General features: G+C 49.5%; 1 protein-coding gene across 5 annotated transcripts in view; it reads right to left on the reverse strand.

The window, feature by feature from the left end:
* TRPM4 (transient receptor potential cation channel subfamily M member 4) overlaps positions 1-18883 on the reverse strand; it is a 54608-nt gene that overhangs the window by 20124 nt on the left and 15601 nt on the right. For 3 of the 5 annotated variants that reach the window (XR_009209063.1, XM_032169154.2, XM_058425577.1), the window contains 7 exons: positions 10465-10577; positions 9253-9597; positions 8962-9096; positions 3402-3531; positions 3080-3225; positions 1845-1957; positions 1393-1470 (listed from right to left, as the gene is read on the reverse strand). Coding sequence is in view for 4 of the 5 variants with exons in the window: in XM_032169154.2 (XP_032025045.1) it covers positions 1393-1470; positions 1845-1957; positions 3080-3225; positions 3402-3531; positions 8962-9096; positions 9253-9597; positions 10465-10577 (1060 nt within the window). In the remaining variant the exon portion in view is untranslated. Of the gene's footprint in view, positions 1-1392; positions 1471-1844; positions 1958-3079; positions 3226-3401; positions 3532-8961; positions 9097-9252; positions 9598-10464; positions 10578-18883 lie in introns of those variants that run through there. The other 2 variants (XM_058425578.1, XM_032169153.2) reach the window with 2 other exon arrangements.

Below are 18883 nucleotides of genomic sequence, written 5' to 3' on the forward strand. Positions count from 1 at the left end.
GATAAATATTCTATTTCATTTGCTTAGGCCTGATTTTTAAAATACCTTTACAGCAACCATAGCATAGTGATTAAAAGCAGGGGCCTTGGGGCCACAAACAAAATAGGTGAAAAATCCCTCAATGAACTGATTCTGCTTGCTACAGAGGGATGGAAGTATGTGTAGCATGAAGCAAATCAATTTCTAGTGATGGCTTCCTTGATGGCAGAACCAAATCTTGAGCCAAGCCTTGAGCTTGGCACTTGGGAAGTTTCCTCAGTATCTCAGTCCCTGATGGGACGTGTGATATAGTTTGGATGTTTGTCCCTTCCAAATCTCACATTGAAATGTAATCCCTGGGCCAGGCGTGGTGGCTCACGCCTGTAATCCCAGTACTTTAGGAGGCTGAGGCAGGCAGATCTCAAGATCAGGAGTTCAAGACCAGCCTGGCCAATATGGTGAAACCCTGTCACTACTAAAAGTACAAAAGTTAGCCAGGCATGGTGGTGGGCTCCTGTAGTCCCAGCTATTTGGGAGGCTGAGGCAGAAGAATCGCTTGAACGCAGGAGGCGGAGGTTGCAGTGAGCCGAGATCACACCACTGCACTCCAGCCTGGGCGACAGAGCGAGACCGCATTTCAAAAAAAAAAAGAAAGAAATGTAATCCCTGGCTGGGCACGGTGGCTCACACCTGTCATCCCAGTGCTTTGGGAGGCCGAAGTGGGCAGATCACTTGAGGTCAGGAGGTTGACACCAGCCTGGCCAACATGGTGAAATCCTGACTCTACTTTAAAGATACAAAAATTAGCTGGGCATAGTGGTGCGCACCTCTGCTCCCACCTACTTGGGAGGCTGAGGCAGGCGGATCAGGAACCCAGGAAACAGAGGCTGCAGTGAGCCAAGATTGCACCATTGCACTCCAGCCTGGGAAACTGAGGGAGACTCCATATCGAAAAAAAAAAAAAGAAAAAGCAAGCAAGAAAGAACAAAGAAATGTAATCCCTAATGTTGGAGATGGGGCCTCGGGGAGGTGTTTGGGTCCTGGTGGTGGGTCCCTTACAAATGGCTTAGCACCATCCCTTTGGTGATCTTTTGCTCAGTTAGTTCACATGAGATCTAGGTGGCACCCCCTACTCCTGCTTCTGCTCTCGCCATGTGATACACTGGCTCCTCCCTCACTTTCTGCCATGAGTGGAAGCTTCCTGAGGGCTCACCAGCAGCAGATGCCAGCACTATGCTTCCTGTACAACCTGCAGAACCATGAGCCAATGAAACCTCTTTTCTTTATAAATTACTCAGTCTCAGGTATTCCTTTGTAGCAACCCAAGAGGGAACTAACACAACGTGGAAGTGGCACATGTCCTGAACTGCTCAGGGTGTCCCCACCTCACACAGTGCTGGAGGCTCCACTCACCCGACAGGCCCTTCCCCATTAACGACACTATCCATGTCAAACTCTAGCTCCTCCCGTGTGGGCTCCTCTTCTGATTTCCTGGCAAGGGGGGAAGCACAGAGCGAGAAATGAGGGGAAGAGGAGGTGGAGAGGCATTCTCCAGCAAAACTCAAACTTCTTCACCCAGAGATGTGGCAGAGAGACAGAGAGGTGGTCTCCTAAAGTCATCCCAAAGGGACCTTCCCTCAGAGCCACGGCCAGAAAGGCAGAGTAACTGCCACTACAGGCACCACAGGGAGGATCCCCTCAAAACTCACCTCCCACAGCACTCCCTTAGCGGAGGGAGAGAGAGTCCCATTCCTAGGGAAGGGACACAATGGGCAGATGAGGGAAGAAACGTGGGCAGAGTGGGCAGGAAGGAGAAACTGAGCACCCTGCCCCCATCCCCACCACTCTCACCCCAGGGTACTGACCTGAAGGTGATGAGGCGGGTGTAGATGAGTGGAGGGCAAAAGAAGGCGAGAACCAGGGCCCAGATGGGTGTAGTGCTGGCCATATCTCCCCACCACTTCTGTGTCAGCAGAGACTGTAGGGGGTGGGAAGGATTAGGATCCAAATCTCCCCCAAAGCCCCCTCCCTAAGATGCCCAGCAAGGGTTGGACCACAGCTCCAGAGTACAGAGCAAGTGCCCAATATCACAGCCACAACTATTGAGGTAGGGAAACAGTGGTGAAAGGTAAAGACAACTTGGGCCAGGTTTTGGCAGTAAACAGTCAACACTTAAATTGACACCATATGGCAGATACAGGGCTAAGCACTTTATGTAGATTAGTCCACTGAACCCTTGACACATAACGGGGTGGGTACTAGTATCTCCTCCTTGGTACATATGAAGCACAGAGAGGTTAAGGAAATGGCCCAAAGAAACACAGCTTGTATGTGGTAGAGCTGGAATCCATGAGTGTAACCACTATCCACAGCAAGGGACTCTGGGTAGCTGTTTGAAATGTCAGCCAAACCATTCCAACAGATGAGGATGGGACTTCCTGTTGGGCACAACTTCCTGTACTGAAGTGGGACTCTGAGCCCCTGTCAGATTTAAACTAAAAATATTGATAATGTTTCCAATATGTCAACTTGTCAGGATCGGAGAGACCATGGGAGCAAGTAGGGCTTCCCGAGACAGATGATTTCCTATAGGAAGGGTGAGATTTCCTAGGCCAAAGTTTGTTTATGTCCAAAAAAAAAAAAAAAAAAAGGTAATTGTTCAGTGAGGCCATTCTAATTGCTGAAAACTGAAACTAGGGACCTCTAAAGGAAGTGGGAAGGACTTCCTGTGGATGATGTAGGACTTCCTGTGGGTGAGCTAGGACGTCCTTTGAAAGAAATGGACTCTTCCGTGAAAGCGGGAAGGACTTCCAAGGTTAAAGGTGGAATTTCCTGATAGGGTCACCAGGAGTTTCTCTATCTGCAGTGGAACTTTTTAGGAGGATGGGCTTTGCCGTGGGAAAGTTGGCTTTTGGTGGAAGGGAGTGGGGCTTCTTATGGGAAGAGTAGCCTTTCTGAGAGAGAAGAGAGACTTTCTGGGGAATCTCCAGGGAGAGTGGCTGGGCAAGACCATAGATGTTCCCAGTGGCAGGGGCTCATCCCCATACTTCCCAGAGTCCACTCAGAGACTGTTTGGGATGTTGGTGTCGCAGACACTCACCTGTACCCCATCCTGGGCAAAGAAGGCACGGGCGTCAGCTTGCATGGCCAGCTGGAGGCAAGTAGCATCCCCCCAGAGCGGGCAGCGACGGAGGAGGAGGCGGGCAGCCCTCACCTCACTGCTGCGATAGCACTCGCCAAAGAGGTCTAGGGGCAGAGGAGTTAGTTATGTGACAGGGATGGGAAGGAGTAGGGTGAGGGTATGAAGGGAGAGGAAAGGGAATTTAAGGGGATGGCGCAGGGATATGTGAGGAGTGCGGAGATGCACTTCCCCCTCTGGCAGCAGCCCCCGTCCCTGCTCCCAGGCACCGTGCCCCACGCACCAACGCCCATCCCCTCAAACTTGAACGCCAGGTCTTTCCTCCGTGCTGCCTCCTCAGCATCAGGCTCCAGGCGTGCCATCACCCGGAGCAGCAAACAGGCCCCAAGAGCTGAGGAAACCGCATTGGAACCCTGGAGAGACAAAGAGGGCACGGATGCGTCAAAGAGGGTTCATAGAGGGGGAGAAAGCCTGAAGTCAAGGGAGGGGACAGAGTCAGAGGTCAGAAACTAACTGGGGTTATCAGAGGCCAATGATGAAGTAATGTTTGGAGATGGATCTGGAAGAAACTGAAAGTCAGTTGAAAATGCCAGAAGTCAGGTGGTTCAGAGACCAGGGATGCAAGTCAGGGGCTGGGCTGCATTAGAATGAATTCAGCAGTCACAGACAGGTCAAGAAGCAGTTGGAGGCTGGGTAAAGTGGCTCACGACTGTAATCCCAGCACGTTGGGAGGCTGAAGTGAAACCAGCTTCGCAAAAATGATAACTGAGGAAACTATGACAATGAAAGAAATCAAACCTGACCGACTCCATCTTGCTTCTAACCCTGAAGCTGTCCTTGTTCATTCCTGGGCATAGGCTGAACTAACTTTGGGAAGGAATTCTGTTCATGGTTTGACTCTGAAACAAAATTGATAATAGTCCTTTCCCCAAAGACTCCCTTCTTGCCTGGAGACCAGTCTACCTTTGCAGGACTAACAAATTAGCTACAAGATTAGAAATTATGGTTAGGGGTCATGTAGCCTCTGGCTCCCCCGATTGCTCCTGGGGATAACATCACTATTGTAACACCTAAGATGAGTACTTGAGATAGTTTGCAGACCCTGCACTGGATGGATCAGCTGACACCACCCAGGCTGTCGTCTGGCTCAACGGAGTTCTGCCATCCCACCCAGGAACAGAAGACAGCAAGAAAAACCTCACTTCCAACCCCTGTGATTCCATCTCCAACCTGACCAATCAGCACTCCCCACTTCCCAAGCCCCTACCCGCCAAGTTATCTTTAAAAACTGTGATCCCCGAATCCTCGAGGAGACTGATTTGAGTGATAACAAAACTGAGGTCTCCCGCACAGCCGGCTCTGCACGAATTACTCTTTCTCCATTACAATTTCCCTGTTTTGACAAATCAGCTCTGTCTAGGCAGCGGGCAAAGTGAACCCACTGGGTGGTTACAAATGAGGAGGATTGCTTGAGCCCGGGAATTCAAGACCAGCCTAGGCAACATAGTGAGACTCCATCTCTACAAAAAAAATTTTTTTTTTAGTTAGCCAGGCGTGGTGGTCTGCTCCTGTAGTCCCAGCTACTAGGGAAGCTGAGGTAGGAGGATCGAGTCAGCCCAGTAGGTTGAGGCTGCAGTGAGCCATGATCGTGCCACTGCACTCCAGCCTGGATGACTGAGGAAGACCCTGTCTCTAACAATAAAATTTTTAAAAGCACTTGGAGAGGTGACCAAAAATGCCAGTGGAGGGAACTTCAAAACTTCATCCCTCCACAAAAGCAATCAATAGCTATCAAAAACTGTCAGAATCAACTTTTCTAGAATTCTGGAATCTAATCAAAAACTTATAAAAAAAAAAACAACAAGAAAATGCTGAATGAAGAGACTACTAAATTTCAGTAAGAGGGCACTGTGACATTTTAACCTACCCACTTACTATCCGAGCTCCCCAGCTCAGTGGCAACCTTGAAGACAAAGACACACACTCCTGGTGTGGATCGCTAGTACTAGAGGGAGCAATTCAGACCTTACCCTCCAGAATTGTGGTTGTGTGTGTGGCCCTATCTGGTATCTCCCTGAAGCAACAGCTCAAGGGCTTGACTTTGCTTCACCTGCCTTAGAGCTTTCCCCAGAGAAAAAGTGGCTTTCCAGGCAGTGTGTGTTAAAATCTTTTTTTTTTTGAGACGGACTTTCACTCTTGTTGCCAAGGCTGGAGTGCAATGGTGCGATCTCAGCTCACCACAACCTCTGCCTCCTAGGTTCAAGCAATTCTCCTGCCTCAGCCTCCCGAGTAGCTGGGATTACAGATATGTGCCACCACGCCCGGCTAATTTTTTGTACTTTTAGTAGACATAGGGTTTCTCCATGTTGGTCAGGCTGGTCTTGAACTCCTGACCTCAGGTGATCCACCTGCCTCAGCCTCCCAAAGTGCTGGGATTACAGGCGTGAGCCACTGCGCCCAGCCTGTTAAAATCTTTTAAAGGCAAATGAATTAACCACATCCATCTGAGGCAAGGAATCACAGTAGAGGCAGTAATAGATACACTAAGCATCTTGGGAAGAAAGAGGCCATGAAAGGAAATACTTGGAGGGAATAAGGGCTTTGAAAAGCTTCCTTGTGTACCAGGAAATCCAGAAGGCTAGATGCATGACTAGGGCTAGAGGCATGCTCAGAAAATACTAGAGAAAACCTGAAGCTCTTATATCTGGCTGAACTTTAGGCTCTGCACAAGCAGGAAGTGAAGACTAAAGCAGAATTGTAAACAGCTTGGCTAAGTATTGAAAGACTGCTTCAATATACAGCCACGGTGGGCATGGCTCACGCCTCTAATCCCAGCACTTACAGGGAGTTTCTTGTTGTATTTGCTTCTGTGGTTCTAGGCATTTAAGAATATCTCTGTCAAGTCACTAGCAGACCACTAAGCTAACAGAAGAGGGGCTTCCATGGCCACACATGACAAAGAATACACACTTTCCAAAAAAAGTTTAGAGAAGTCACTAAACAGGGTGGGCGCGGTGGCTCACGCCTGTAATCCTAACACTTTGGGAGGCCGAGGCAGGTGGATCACCTGAGGTCAGGAGTCTGAGACCAGCCTGGCTAACATGGTGAAATCCCGTCTCTACGAAAAATACAAAAATTAGCTGGGTGGGTGTGGTGGTGCACACCTGTAATCCCAGCTACTTGGGAGGCTGAGGCAGGAGAATCACTTAAACCTGGGAGGTGGAGCTTGCAGTGAGCTGAGATTGCACCACCGCACTCTAGCCTGGACCACAGAGCAAGACTCCATCCGCCCCCTGCCCCTGCAAAAAAAAGAAAAAGAAAAAAGAAAAGTCACTAAACAAACAACAATGACCCACAATGAGCAGCAGCCACAGCAAACCCTGGAGGGAGGGCATAAGCTGATTTCCAGAGTTGCCACATTATCATATTCAAAATGTTCCACTTTTCAACAAAAAATTATGAGGCATACAAAGAAAAAAGACAATATGGTTCATATACTGGAAAAAAAAAAAGAAATTAATAGAGACCAGGCACAGTGGCTCACACTTGTAATCCCAGCACTTTGGGAGGCCCAGGCAGGAGGATTGCTCGAGCCCAAGAATTCAAGACCAACCTGGGCAACATAGTAAGACCCCATCTCTGCAAATTTTTTAAAATTAGCTTGGCATGTGGCTGGTAGACCCAACTACTCAGGAGGCTGAGGTGGGAGGATTGCTTGAGTCCAAGAAGTAAAGGTTGCAGTGAACTTTGGTCACACCACTGCAGTCCAGCCTGAGTGACAGAATGAGACTCTGTCTCAACAACAACAAAAAAAAAAAAAAAGAAGAAAAGAAATGAATAGAAATAAGTAGAAAAAAAAATAAATGAATAGAAACTATCTCTGAGAAAACTCAGAAATTGAACTTACTAGACAAAGACTTCAAATAAACTCTTAAATATGCTCAAATAGCTAAAGGAAATCATGAAAAAAGAACTAAAGGGAGCCAGAAAAAAGATGTCTCACCACCTAGAGAATAAGAATACAGAGAAAGAGGCAGGGTTTCCTGAAACTGGGTTAATTCTTTATAGAAATGTGAACACTGAATTCATTTTTTAAAAAATTAAAATTAAAAAAAAGAAAACCACACACAGAAAACATCTTATATGTATATAGGTCTTGAGTGAAGTGGCTGCTTTTTTTTCTGCTTTTTGTAGAAGAGATTGAGAATAGTATTGTAATCAAAAATAAAGTTTTGTAGTGGGACCAGGGAAAAAAAAAAGACAGACTACAGAGGCCGGGTGCAGTGACTCACGCCTGTAATCCCAGCACTTTGGGAGGCCAAGGAGGGCGGATCACGAGGTCAGGAGATCGCGACCATCCTGGCTAACACGGTGAAACCCCGTCTCTACTAAAAAAATACAAAAAAATTAGCCAGGTGTGGTGGCGGGCGCCTGTAGTCCCAGCTACTCGGGAGGCTGAGGCAGGAGAATGGCGTGAACCCAGGAGGCGGAGCTTGCAGTGAGCAGAGATTGAGCCATTGCACTCCAGCCTGGGCAACTGAGCAAGACTCTGTCTCAAAAAAAAAAAAAAAAAAAAGAAAAGAAAAGACAAAGAAAAAGAAAAAGGCTGCAGAGATAGAAATGAACCAAATAGAAACTCTGAAGCTAAAAAGCACAATAACTGAAACATAAAAACCACTAGAGGGACTCAACAGTAGAGTCATAAAAAAGGCAAAATAAAGATCAGTGAATTTGAAGCTAAGTCCATTGAGATTATCCAGCCTGAGGAGAAAAAAGAAAAACAAATGAAGGAAAATAAGCAGAGCCTCAGGGACTTGCGAGACACCATCCAGAATATTAATACATACATAATGAGAGTCCAAAAGGAAAAGAGAGAAAGGGAAAGAAATAATATTTGAAGATATAATGTCCTAAAAACTTCCAAAATGTGATGAAAAACATAAGTCTACACATCCAGGAAGCTCAAGGAACTCCAAGTAAAAGAAATTCACAGGCCAGGCACGGTGGCTCACGCCTGTAATCCCAGCACTTTGGGAGGCCAAGGCAGGCGGATCACAAGATCAGCAGATCAAGACCACGGTGAAACCCCATCTCTACTAAAATACAAAAACTTAGCCAGGTGTGGTGGTGGGCGCCTGTAGTCCCAGCTGCTTGGGAAGCTGAGGCAGGAGAATGGCATGAACCCAGAAGGTGGAGCTTGCAGTGAGCAGAGATCATGCCACTGCACTCTAGCCTGGGCAACAGAGCAAGACTCCATCTCAAAAAAAAAAAAAAAAGAAAAAGAAATTCACAGAGATCCACACTGAGATATATTATCAAAGGCCAAAACAAAGAGAGAATCTTGGCCAGGCACAGTGGCACATGCCTGTAATCCCAGCATTTTGGGAAGCTGAGGCGGGTGGATCACTTGAGGTCAGGAGTCCAGCCTGGCCAACATGGTGAAACCCCATCTCTACTAAAAGTAAATAAATAAATAAAAATACAAAAATTAGCCAGGCGTGGGTGGGGGCAGGTGCCTGTAATCCCAGCTACTCTGGAGGCTGAGGCAGGAGAATTACTTGAACCCAGGAGACTGAGGTTGCAGTAAGCCAAGATCGCGCCACTGCACTGCAGCCTGGATGACAGAGCAAGACTCTGTCTCAAAAAATAAAAACATAAAATAATGCATGATATGAGAGAGAGAAAAGAAAGAGGAAGCAGTTGGAGGCATATATCAGGGAGGGAGGATGGGGCGCCTGTCAGGTGACACCAGGGGTCGGGGAATTGTATGGTAATTGTATCTTGAACACTGGCATCCAGTGGCCTAAAGGACAGGGATGCAGGAGCGCCAAGTCAGCACTCACCATCTCCCAGAAGTACATGGCCATCTGTGCCCTGTTCAGTAACAGTGCCCAAAGAAGCAGGTCACTCCAGGGGGCCTGCCCGAGGCCAGCATCCAGCGAGAGCAGCGAGGTGGCCTTGTCCGAGAGCAGACACATCTGCCAGCAAAAGGAGGGGTGGTGAGGACTGGCCCCTTCCCAACACTGCCCACCACCAGCCCTGCCCCTGGTTTGGCCACGCCCCATCCCTGATGTAATCCCGCCTCCAGGTCCTTCCCGCGCGGGGGGGCCCCCCCAGCTTTGCCCGGTCCTTACGCTCTCCCCGAAGCCCTGGCCTGGGTGAGGGTCCCAGGCGCCCCCGGAGGGGTACCTCGGCGCGCACATCTTCCCCAGCAGCATCCTCAGCACATGCCCCACGTCAGGGGGCCGGGGCTCCGCAGCTCCCCCTTTTAGGGCTGAGGCTTTGGTGCCTGCGCTGTGGGACGCCTGGTCCAAAAGGTTGCGGATGAGCGAGTTGGGGGGCGCCGCGCTGTAGAGTTGGGCCAGGCGCATCGGGGTCAGGAAGTGGCCCAGGCTGAGGCCGTGGGAAATGAGCAAGCGCACGAACTCAGGCCGGTCATTCAGCAGGGCGTCCATGAGGGAGGCTTCGAGATGGAAGGACTGGCGGGGGTGGGATGAATAGGGGAAGAGATAAGCTCAAAGGTTAAGGACAAGAGACGGGCAAGGGTATGAGGGACGGATGGATGGATGGATGGATGGATGGATGGATGGATGGATGGGCAGATGGATGGATGGATGGATGGATGGATGGATGGATGGATGGATGGACAGACGAATGGATGGATGGACAGATGGATGGATGGATGAATGGATGGGTAGATGAATGGACAGATGGATGGATGGATGGATGGATGGATGGATGGATGGATGGACGGACGGATGGACGGACGAATGGATGGATGGATGGATAAATAGATGGATGAATGAATGGATGAATGGCTAGTACAGGGTGGATGGATGGACAGACAGACAGACGGATGGGTGGGGAGAGAGGAAACAAGATGGGACAGATGGACAATCAGAGATGGATGGACAATTAAGGGAAGGCTGGACAGGCCATAATGGAAGGCAGGGTGGAGGGGTGTCTAAGAAGGCAGAGAGGCCGGGTGCAGTGGCTCATGCCTGTAATCCCAGCACTTTGGGAGGCCGAGGAGGGTGGATCACGAGGTCAGGAGATCGAGACCATCCTGGCTAACATGGTGAAACCCCATCTCTTCTAAAAATACAAAAAGATTAGCCGGGTGTGGTGGCGGGCGCCTGTAGTCCCAGCTACTCGGGAGGCTGAGGCAGAAGAATGGCGTGAACCCAGGAGGCGGAGTTTGCAGTGAGCTGGGATCACACCATTGCACTCCAGGCTGGGTGACAGAGTGAAACTCCATCTCAAAAAAAAAAAAAAAAGAAGGCAGAGAGGGAGGAGAGCACAGTCCCGTTGTCAGTATGCCCAACCCCCAGGCCCTGACCCCTCACCCGCCATTGGATGTCCCCCCGAAAGAGTTCACTCTGGGCAATGTCCACGCGGTTCCAAGCCACAGCCAAACGCAGCTCATCCAGGTAGGCTGAGGCCTCCGAGCTCCCACATGCTGGAAGGATTAGAGGGAGAGGGGACAAGAAGTCAGGGGAGGAGGGACATCTGCTGAATGTCTATTTTGCTTCTATTTTGCATGCCTGACTTTTAAACTCTGCATAAAGGGGGTGCTACTGGGCAGAGTGTGGGGGTCTTTAAGCAGTCAGGCTATCATAGGCATAAGGTCATTTGGCTCAGGGCCAGAGCACAGACCACTGGTTTACAGCCCCCAAGAAGAAAGAAAAGGAATCACTTATTCATTTAATATTTATTGAGGTATGTTATGGACCAAGCAGTGGGAGGGATGGAGAGAGAAATTGGATACAGTTCCTACCCTGAAGAAGCTGGTTCCATTGGGGGAACTATGTCCCCTCAACACATAACTACCCTCAGAGTGCTTGGTGCCCTCAGAGGTAGGCATATAATATGATTAGGATGGATGGATGGATGGATGGAAGGATGGATGGATGGGATGGATAAATGGATGAATGAAAGGATAAAGAGATGGAAGAATGAACAGATGAATGGATAGATGGATGTACAGGGTGGATAGATGGATAGATGGACAGACAGATGGACGGATGGGGAGAGAGGAAACAACATGGGGCAGTTGGACAATGAGAGATAGATGGGCAATTAAAGGGAAGGCTGGACAGGCCATAATGGAAGGGAGGGTGGAGGGGTGTCTAAGAAGGCATATATAGGCATATAATATGATTAGGGCCCAGGGGAGTATATGGTCACAGAGGTATAGAATGGCCCAAGAGAGCTCCCAGAGAATGGGTGTTGATGTAGCGCTTTGAAAGACCACCAGGATTGAGAGGTGTGCATCTAAGGTGGGAAAAGGGCATTCAATGCAGCAGGCACAGCAGAAGCAAAGGACTGGGTGCGAAAAAAAAAAAAAAAAAAACACAGCAGATGATGACAAATGTGAGTCACTCTGATTTCTGAAACTTGGGGCATATTGTGAGGGGAAAGAGGCGACAACAGCAGAAAATGAGATTGGAAAAAATCTGAACACGAGAGGGACTCCAAGAGACCCTGGAGGTCACTGAAACGGCAAGAGAAAACAAGAAACCCTTAAAAATTTGATCCAGCTATTTAGTGGATCCAAACATGTGCAGGGGCATGAAAAGTCCTGAAGGGCATCTGTTGTGACATGGAGTTAGGTTTCCTTCTGCCCCCACTTGCTCCATAGCTATCTCCAAAACAAATTCATCTCATGTTGGTTGCTCCAAAAACTGGTACCACAGAAAGAGATAATCTCATGTAGTGGAGATGAGCAATGGGCTGAGGGCCAGGCAGACGTGGGTTCCAGTCTCCGGTCCACCAGTACCAACTGAGTGACTTCAGGCAAGCCATTGAACCTTAGGAGCCTCGGTTTCCTCATCTATTATATGGGAAATAGTGGCACCCCCTTTATGGCACTGTAATCAATTACAGTAACTGTGGGAAGAAGTTCCACGCTGTGGCGACTCTGCGGCTTGGCCGGTGGAACCTCTAAGGCTGTGCTTGAGGAAACAGAGACCTAGAAAAGCAGTAACATGTCTAGGACCTCATGGCTTTCTGTGCTCTTTCAAAACCCAGACGTCCATTCAGAGCGGGCTTTTTGTATGATTTTCTACGATTCTATGAAGCTCTCCTACTTTCCCCACAGTTTCAAAAGAAGGAAACAAAATCATTTATAATATCTTGCTTTATAGGCCGGGCGTGGCCAGCCTATAATCCTGTAATCCCAGCACTTTGGGAGGCCAAGGTGGGCGGATCGCCTGAGCTCAGGAGTTCGAGACCAGCCTGGGTAACACGGTGAAACCCCATCTCTACTAAAATACAAAAAATTAGCTGGGCATGGTGGCGCGCCTGTAGTCCCAGCTACTAAGGAGGCTGAGGCAGGAGAATGGCTTGAACCTGGGAGGCGGAGGTTGCAGTGAGCCGAGATCGCATCACTGCATTCCAGCCTGGGTAAGAGAGGGAGACTCCATCTCAAATAATAATAATAGGCTGGGCGTGGTGGCTCACGCCTGTAATCCCAACACTTTGGGAGGCCGAGATGGGTGAATCACCTGAGGTCAGGAGTTCGAGACCAGCCTGACCAACATGGAGAACCCTCGTCTCTACTAAAAATAAAATATTAGTTGGGCGTGGTGGTTCATGCCTGTAGTCCCAGCTACTCGGGAGGCTGAGGCAGGAGAATCGCTTGAACCCGGGAGGTGGAGGTTGCAGTGAGCCGAGATCACGCCATTGCACTCCAGCCTGGGCAACAAGAACGAAACTCTGTCGCAAAAATAATAATAGGCCAGGCACAGTGGCTCACGTCTGTAATCCCAGCACTTTGGGAGGCTGAGATGGGCAGATCACAAGGTCAAGAGATCGAGATCACCCTGGCTAACACAGCAGAACCCCATCTCTACTAAATATACAAAAAATTAGCCAGGCATGGTGGCAGGCGCCTGTAGTCCCAGCTACTCAGGAGGCTGAGGCAGGAGGATGGCATGAACCTGGGAGGCGGAGCTTGCAGTGAGCTGGGATCACACCACTGCACTCCAGCCTGGGCAACAGAGCGAGACTCCGTCTCAAAAATAATAATAATAATAATAATAATACCTTGCTTTACATTCCGCCTTAATCTGGCACCATTTGTCACCTGGGCACCCGACCCTGGCCCCACCTTGTCCCTTCATACTTACCATGTTCCATACTCAACTCAGCGTCTAGCCCTCAAACCCATCTTCCCTACGTCCTCATCTCAGGAACAGCCCCTCTGTCCACCCAGTCAATAATGCAGACCCGCAGGTACTGTCCTTGTCCCTTCCTGCCCCTCCCATCTCACAGGCCATCAGCCCCCAAGCTTCATGTCCCACATCCAGCCTCCTGACTCTCTGCTGAACCTCCCCTACTGTCCTTCTGGCCCCAGCTACAGCCCAAGCTTCGGCACCCCCCAGTCACCATCACTGCAGTCTCTTCTCTCCTCTTCTCTCCTCTCCTGCCCCCACCCACTCCCAGAGGGTCTGTTTTTGTTTTTGTTTTTTGAGACAGGGTTTTCCTCTGTCACCCAGGCTGGAGTGCAGTGGCGCCATCACAGCTCTCTTCAGCTTTGAGACCTCCTGGTCTCAAGTGGTCCTCCTGCCTCAGCCTCCCGAGTAGCTGGGACTACAGGCACACAGTACCATGCCCAGCTAATTTTCTATAGAGATGGGGTCTCACGACGCTGCCCAGGCTGGTCTCAAACTCCTGGGCTCAAGCAAAACTCCTTCCTTAGCCTTCCAAAGTGCTGTGATAACAGGCATGAGCCTTCACGCTTGGCCAGAGAGTCTTTTTTATCCACATAACTGACCCTGGTCCTCTGCTGCCTCTCAAGGACAGCCTTTAGCCCCTCTGCCTGGCATCTGAGGTCCTGGATGGTTTGGTCCTACCTGCCTCACTGGCCTTGTCTCCAACACTCCCTTCATGCCAATGATACATACCAACCCTGCGAGCCTCTGACCTCTCTCCAAACATGCCCCTTGCAATGGGCTTGAGAATTACACAGACTCACATGAAAAGCCTGACCCCTGCTACTAGCTGGATGACCTTGGGCAAGCCATTTTTCCTCTCTCTGAGCCTCAGTCTCTTCATCTGCAAAATGGGGTGATAATCCTTGCAGGCACGGAAGGGAGATGAAGGGCAAAAGAGTACACCAACTGCCCAGCACTGGACCTGCCTACGCTAGACTCTTAAGAAGCATTCATGGCCGAAGCATTCATGGGCCAGGGGTGGTGGCTCACACCTGTAATCCCAGCACTTTGGGAGGCCGAGGCAGGGAGATCACGAGGTCAGGAGGTTGAGACCGTTCTGGCCAACATGGTGAAACCCCGTCTCTACTAAAAATACAAACATTAGCCAGGCGTGGTGGCAGGTGCCTGTAGTCCCAGCTTCTCGGGAGGCTGAGGCAGGAGAATCGCTTGAAACCAGGAGGCAAGCAGAGGTTGCAGTGAGCCGAGATTGTGTCACTGCACTCCAGCCTGGGCAACAGAGCGAGACTCTGTCTTTAAAAAAAAAAAAAAAAAAAAAAGACGCATTCATGACCTTGCCCTTCTTTCTTGCTGAAATTTCATCCATTCAACTCTGCTATCCCCATGCCTATCAGCCATCTCCAGTTCCCCCAGTGGACTGCAATCACTTCCACTCCTGCTGGGCTTACAACACCACCCCCTCAAACCACATCTTACAGAGCTGCCGTATTTTCTCCCAGGAGGCTGCTGAGTTAACTTCCGCAGAGTGAATCAGATTTGCCCACTGGGAGTTACCTTATACTGAAGGATGTGCCCCCAGAGGAAATGGAATCATATTAAGAGGAGATCCCTCTTACTGGGCCCCCACCAGGGACCGGGCACAATTCATACCTTGCCCTGGAGGCTTATAACACTTCTGTAAGATATTATCTTCACTTTCCACAGAGAGAAACTGGGCTCAGAGAGGGGAAGCTGCTTTCTCAAGACCACACAGCAAGAAAGGGGCCAAGCTGGTTTGTTTCTTTTTGATTGTTTGTTTTTGAGACGGTCTCGCTCTGTCGCCCAGGCTGGAGTGCAGTGGCACGATCTCGGTTCACGGCAACCTCCACCTCCCGGGTTCAAGCGATTCTCCTGCCTCAGCCTCCCGACTAGTTGGGATTACAGGTGCCCGCCACCACGCCCAGCTAATTTTTGTATTTTTAGTAGAGACAGGGTTTCGCCATGTTGGCCAGGCTGATCTCCAACTCCTGACCTCAAGTGATCCACCCTACCTCAGCCTCCCAAAATGTTGGGATTACAGGCGTGAGCCACTGCACCCGGCCCAATCTGGTATTTAAATTCAGCTTTGTCTGATTCCAAAGCAAAAGTAACTGCTCTTTCTACCCTACCACAGCCTGTACTATACCCAGCACTTTGGGAGGTCAAGGCAGGAGGATCTCTTCAGCCCAAGAGTTCAAGACCAGCCCAGGCAACATAGGGAGAAAATTAAAAATAAATTAGCCTGGTGTGGTGGCACACAGCTACTCAGAGGCTGATGCAGGAGAATCACTTGAGCCCAGGAGGTCAAGGCTGCAGTGAGCTATGATTGTCCCACTGCACTCCAGCCTGGGCAACAGAGTGAGACTGTCTCAAAAAATACATAAAAATGAATTAAGGCCGGGCGCAGTGGCTCACACCTGTAATCCAAGCACTTTGGGAGGCTGAGGCGGGTGGATCACCTAAGGTCAGGAGTTCAAAACCAGCCTGGCCAACATGGTGAAACCCTGTCTCTACTAAAAATACAAAAATTAGCCGGGTGTGGTTGTGGGCACCTGTAATCCCAGCTATTCAGGAGGCTGAGGCAGGAGAATCGCTTAAACCTGGGAGGAGGAGGTTACAGTGAGCTGAGATGGCGCCATTGCACTCCAGCCTGGGCGACAGACAAAGACTCTTTAAAAAAAAAAAAAAGAAAGAAAGAAAGAAAGAATTAAAATAAGAAAAATAATCAAAATACATACCACACCACAAACATGGGTGGGGAGCTGAGGCAGAATGCTCTATATATTGCCACCATGTATCTGGGGAGTTTTTATCTAAGTGTGTGTTTCCCCCATAAAATTCTTCGGGGCTAAGCACAATGGCTCACACCTGTAATCCCAGCACTTTGGGAGGCCGAGCTGGGCAGATAGCTTTAGCCCAGGAGTTCGAGACCAGCCTGGGCAACATAATGAAACCCCATCTCTACTAAAAATACAAAAAAGACCGGGCACAGTGGCCTGTAATCCCAGCACTTTGGGAGGCCGAGGCGGGCGGATCACCCGAGGTCGGGAGTTTGAGACCAGCCTGACGAATATGGAGAAACCCCATCTCTACTAAAACTACAAAATTAGCCAGGTGTGGTGGTGCATGCCTGTAATCCCAGCTACTCGGGAGGCTGAGGCAGGAGAATCGCTTGAGCCTGGGAGGTGGAGGTTGTAGTGAGCTGAGATGGCACTATTGCACTCCAGCCTGGGCAACAAGAGCGAAACTCCGTCTCAAAAAAAAAAAAAAAAAAAAGCCAGGCATGATGGCACATGCCTGTGGTCCCAGCTACTTGTGGGGCTGAGGTGAGAGGATCTTGAGCCCAGGAGGTCAAGACTGTAGTGGGCCAAGATCACACCACTGCACTCCAGCCTGAGCAACAGAGTGAGGCCTTATCTCAAAAAAAAGAAAAAAAAAAAAATTCTTCTGACACCAAAAATGACCCTCCCCACTCACATCCCCACAGAGCCCTGGGAATCTTCCTGAATACTTATCTATCCCACTCGTTAGCTTACTAAATCCAAATTCTACTGACTTATCAAGGTCCAGTTTATTTGATTTATTTATTTAGTTTTTTTTTTTTTTTTGAGACAGAGTCTTGCCCTATCACCCAGGCTGGAGTGCAGTGGCACAATCTCCGCCTCCTGGGTTCGAGCGATTGTCCTGCCTCAGCCACCCAAGTAGCTGGGATTACAGGTGTGCGCCACCATCCCCAACTTATTATTTGTATTTTTTATAGAGGTGGCATTTCACCATGCTGCCCAGGCTGGTCTCAAGCTCCTGGGCTCAAGCGATCTTCCCTCCTCAGCCTCCCAAAGTGCTGGAATTACACGTGTGAGCCACTGTGGCTGGCCAAGGTCCAGTTTAAATGCCAACTTCTCTGGCCAGGTGCAGTGGCTCACACCTGTAATCCCAGCACTTTGGGAGGCCGAGGTGGGTGGATCACGAGGTCAGGAGTTCGAGGCCAGCCTAACCAACATGGTGAAACCCCGTCTCTACTAAAAATACAAAAATCGGGGGGGGCGGTGGTGGGCGCCTGTAATCCCGGCTACTCAGGAGGGTAAGGCAGGAGAATCGCTTGAACCTGGGAGGCGGAGGTTGCAGTGAGCCAAGATCGCACACTGCACTCCAGCCTGGGTGACAAAGCGAGACTCTGTCTCAAACATACACACACACACACACACACACACACACACACAACTTTTCCTTGAAATTTTCCTTCTAATGACAGTGATTCTTCCCCATGCTTCTGTCTTAAATTTTACTTTGTATCCAAACAACCCTAGTGGGATCTGGGGTCTTTGAGAACAGGTAATGGGCTGGCTTTAGTCTCTGGAGCCTAGGATTGTATTTGTTGACTAAATAAAGGAGGCTGGCATGGTGGCTCATGCCTGTAATCCCAGCACTTTGGGAGACTGAGGCAGGAGGATCAGTTGAGGCCAGGAGTTCAGGACCAGCAGGGGCAACAGAGCAAGACCTCGTCTGTACAAAAAAAAAAAAAATTTTTTTTTAATTTACCAGGTGTAGTGGTGGGCGGGTGTGTTCCCAGCTACTTGGAAGGCTGGGGTGGGAGGATCACTTGAGCCTGGGAGGTTGAGGCTGCAGTGAGCCGTGATCACACCACTGCACTCCAGTTTGGCCTACAGGGCAAGACTCTGTCTCAATAAATAAAAAAATAAATAAGACCCGCCCCAGCCTCTTCCAGGCGGGCATTATGCTCCCCCGCCTTGGTTTTCATCATCCCGTCCTCCAAGCTGCCATTTCTAGTGAAATATCTGGACTTCCTCACTGGGAGACAGTGCTTTGGTTCATGTCTAGCCAGAGTGCTTCATACATATTGGAAGCACATAGGAAAGGAAGAATGGGTAGGTGGATGGATAGATGGAAGAACAGATGGATGGATGAATGAAAATATGGATGGGTAGATGGGTAAATGGATGAAAGATGGGTGGATGGAGGGATGAGTGGATGAATTTGTCAGTGGATGTGTGGATGGACAGGTGAGAAGATGGATGGATGGAAGAATGAGTGGATGGAATTTTCAGTGGATGTGTGGATGGACAGGTGAGGAGATGGATGGATGGAGGAATGAGTGGATGGAATTCTCAGGAATTTTCAGTGGATGTGTGGATGGACAGGTGAGGAGATGGATGGACGGAGGAATGAGTGGATGGAATTCTCAGGAATTGTCAGTGGATGCATGGATGGACAGGTGAGAAGATGGATGGATGGAAGAATGAGTGAATGGAATTGTCAGGGGATGTGTGGATGGACAGGTGAAAGGATAGACAGATGAAAGAATGAGGGATGACTGGAAGGATGGTAGGTAAAGAGATGGAAAGATCGATCTGTACATATAGATGGATGGAAAGATGAAAGAATGGATGGATGGATCCAACAGAGGAAAGCAGATGCTGGAACATAATGAAAGCATCTGGGAAAACTGCCGAAATAGCACCATGCAAAGCCCCAAAGGGGAAAAATATTAAGAGGGGTAAACGGGGCGTGGGCCTTGGATTAGAGAGGGTGGATGAAGTGCCCAGGCCAGGAA

Source organism: Hylobates moloch, unplaced genomic scaffold (genome assembly GCF_009828535.3).
Source record: "Hylobates moloch isolate HMO894 unplaced genomic scaffold, HMol_V3 SCAFFOLD_12, whole genome shotgun sequence".
Taxonomy (NCBI): Eukaryota; Metazoa; Chordata; class Mammalia; order Primates; family Hylobatidae; genus Hylobates; species Hylobates moloch.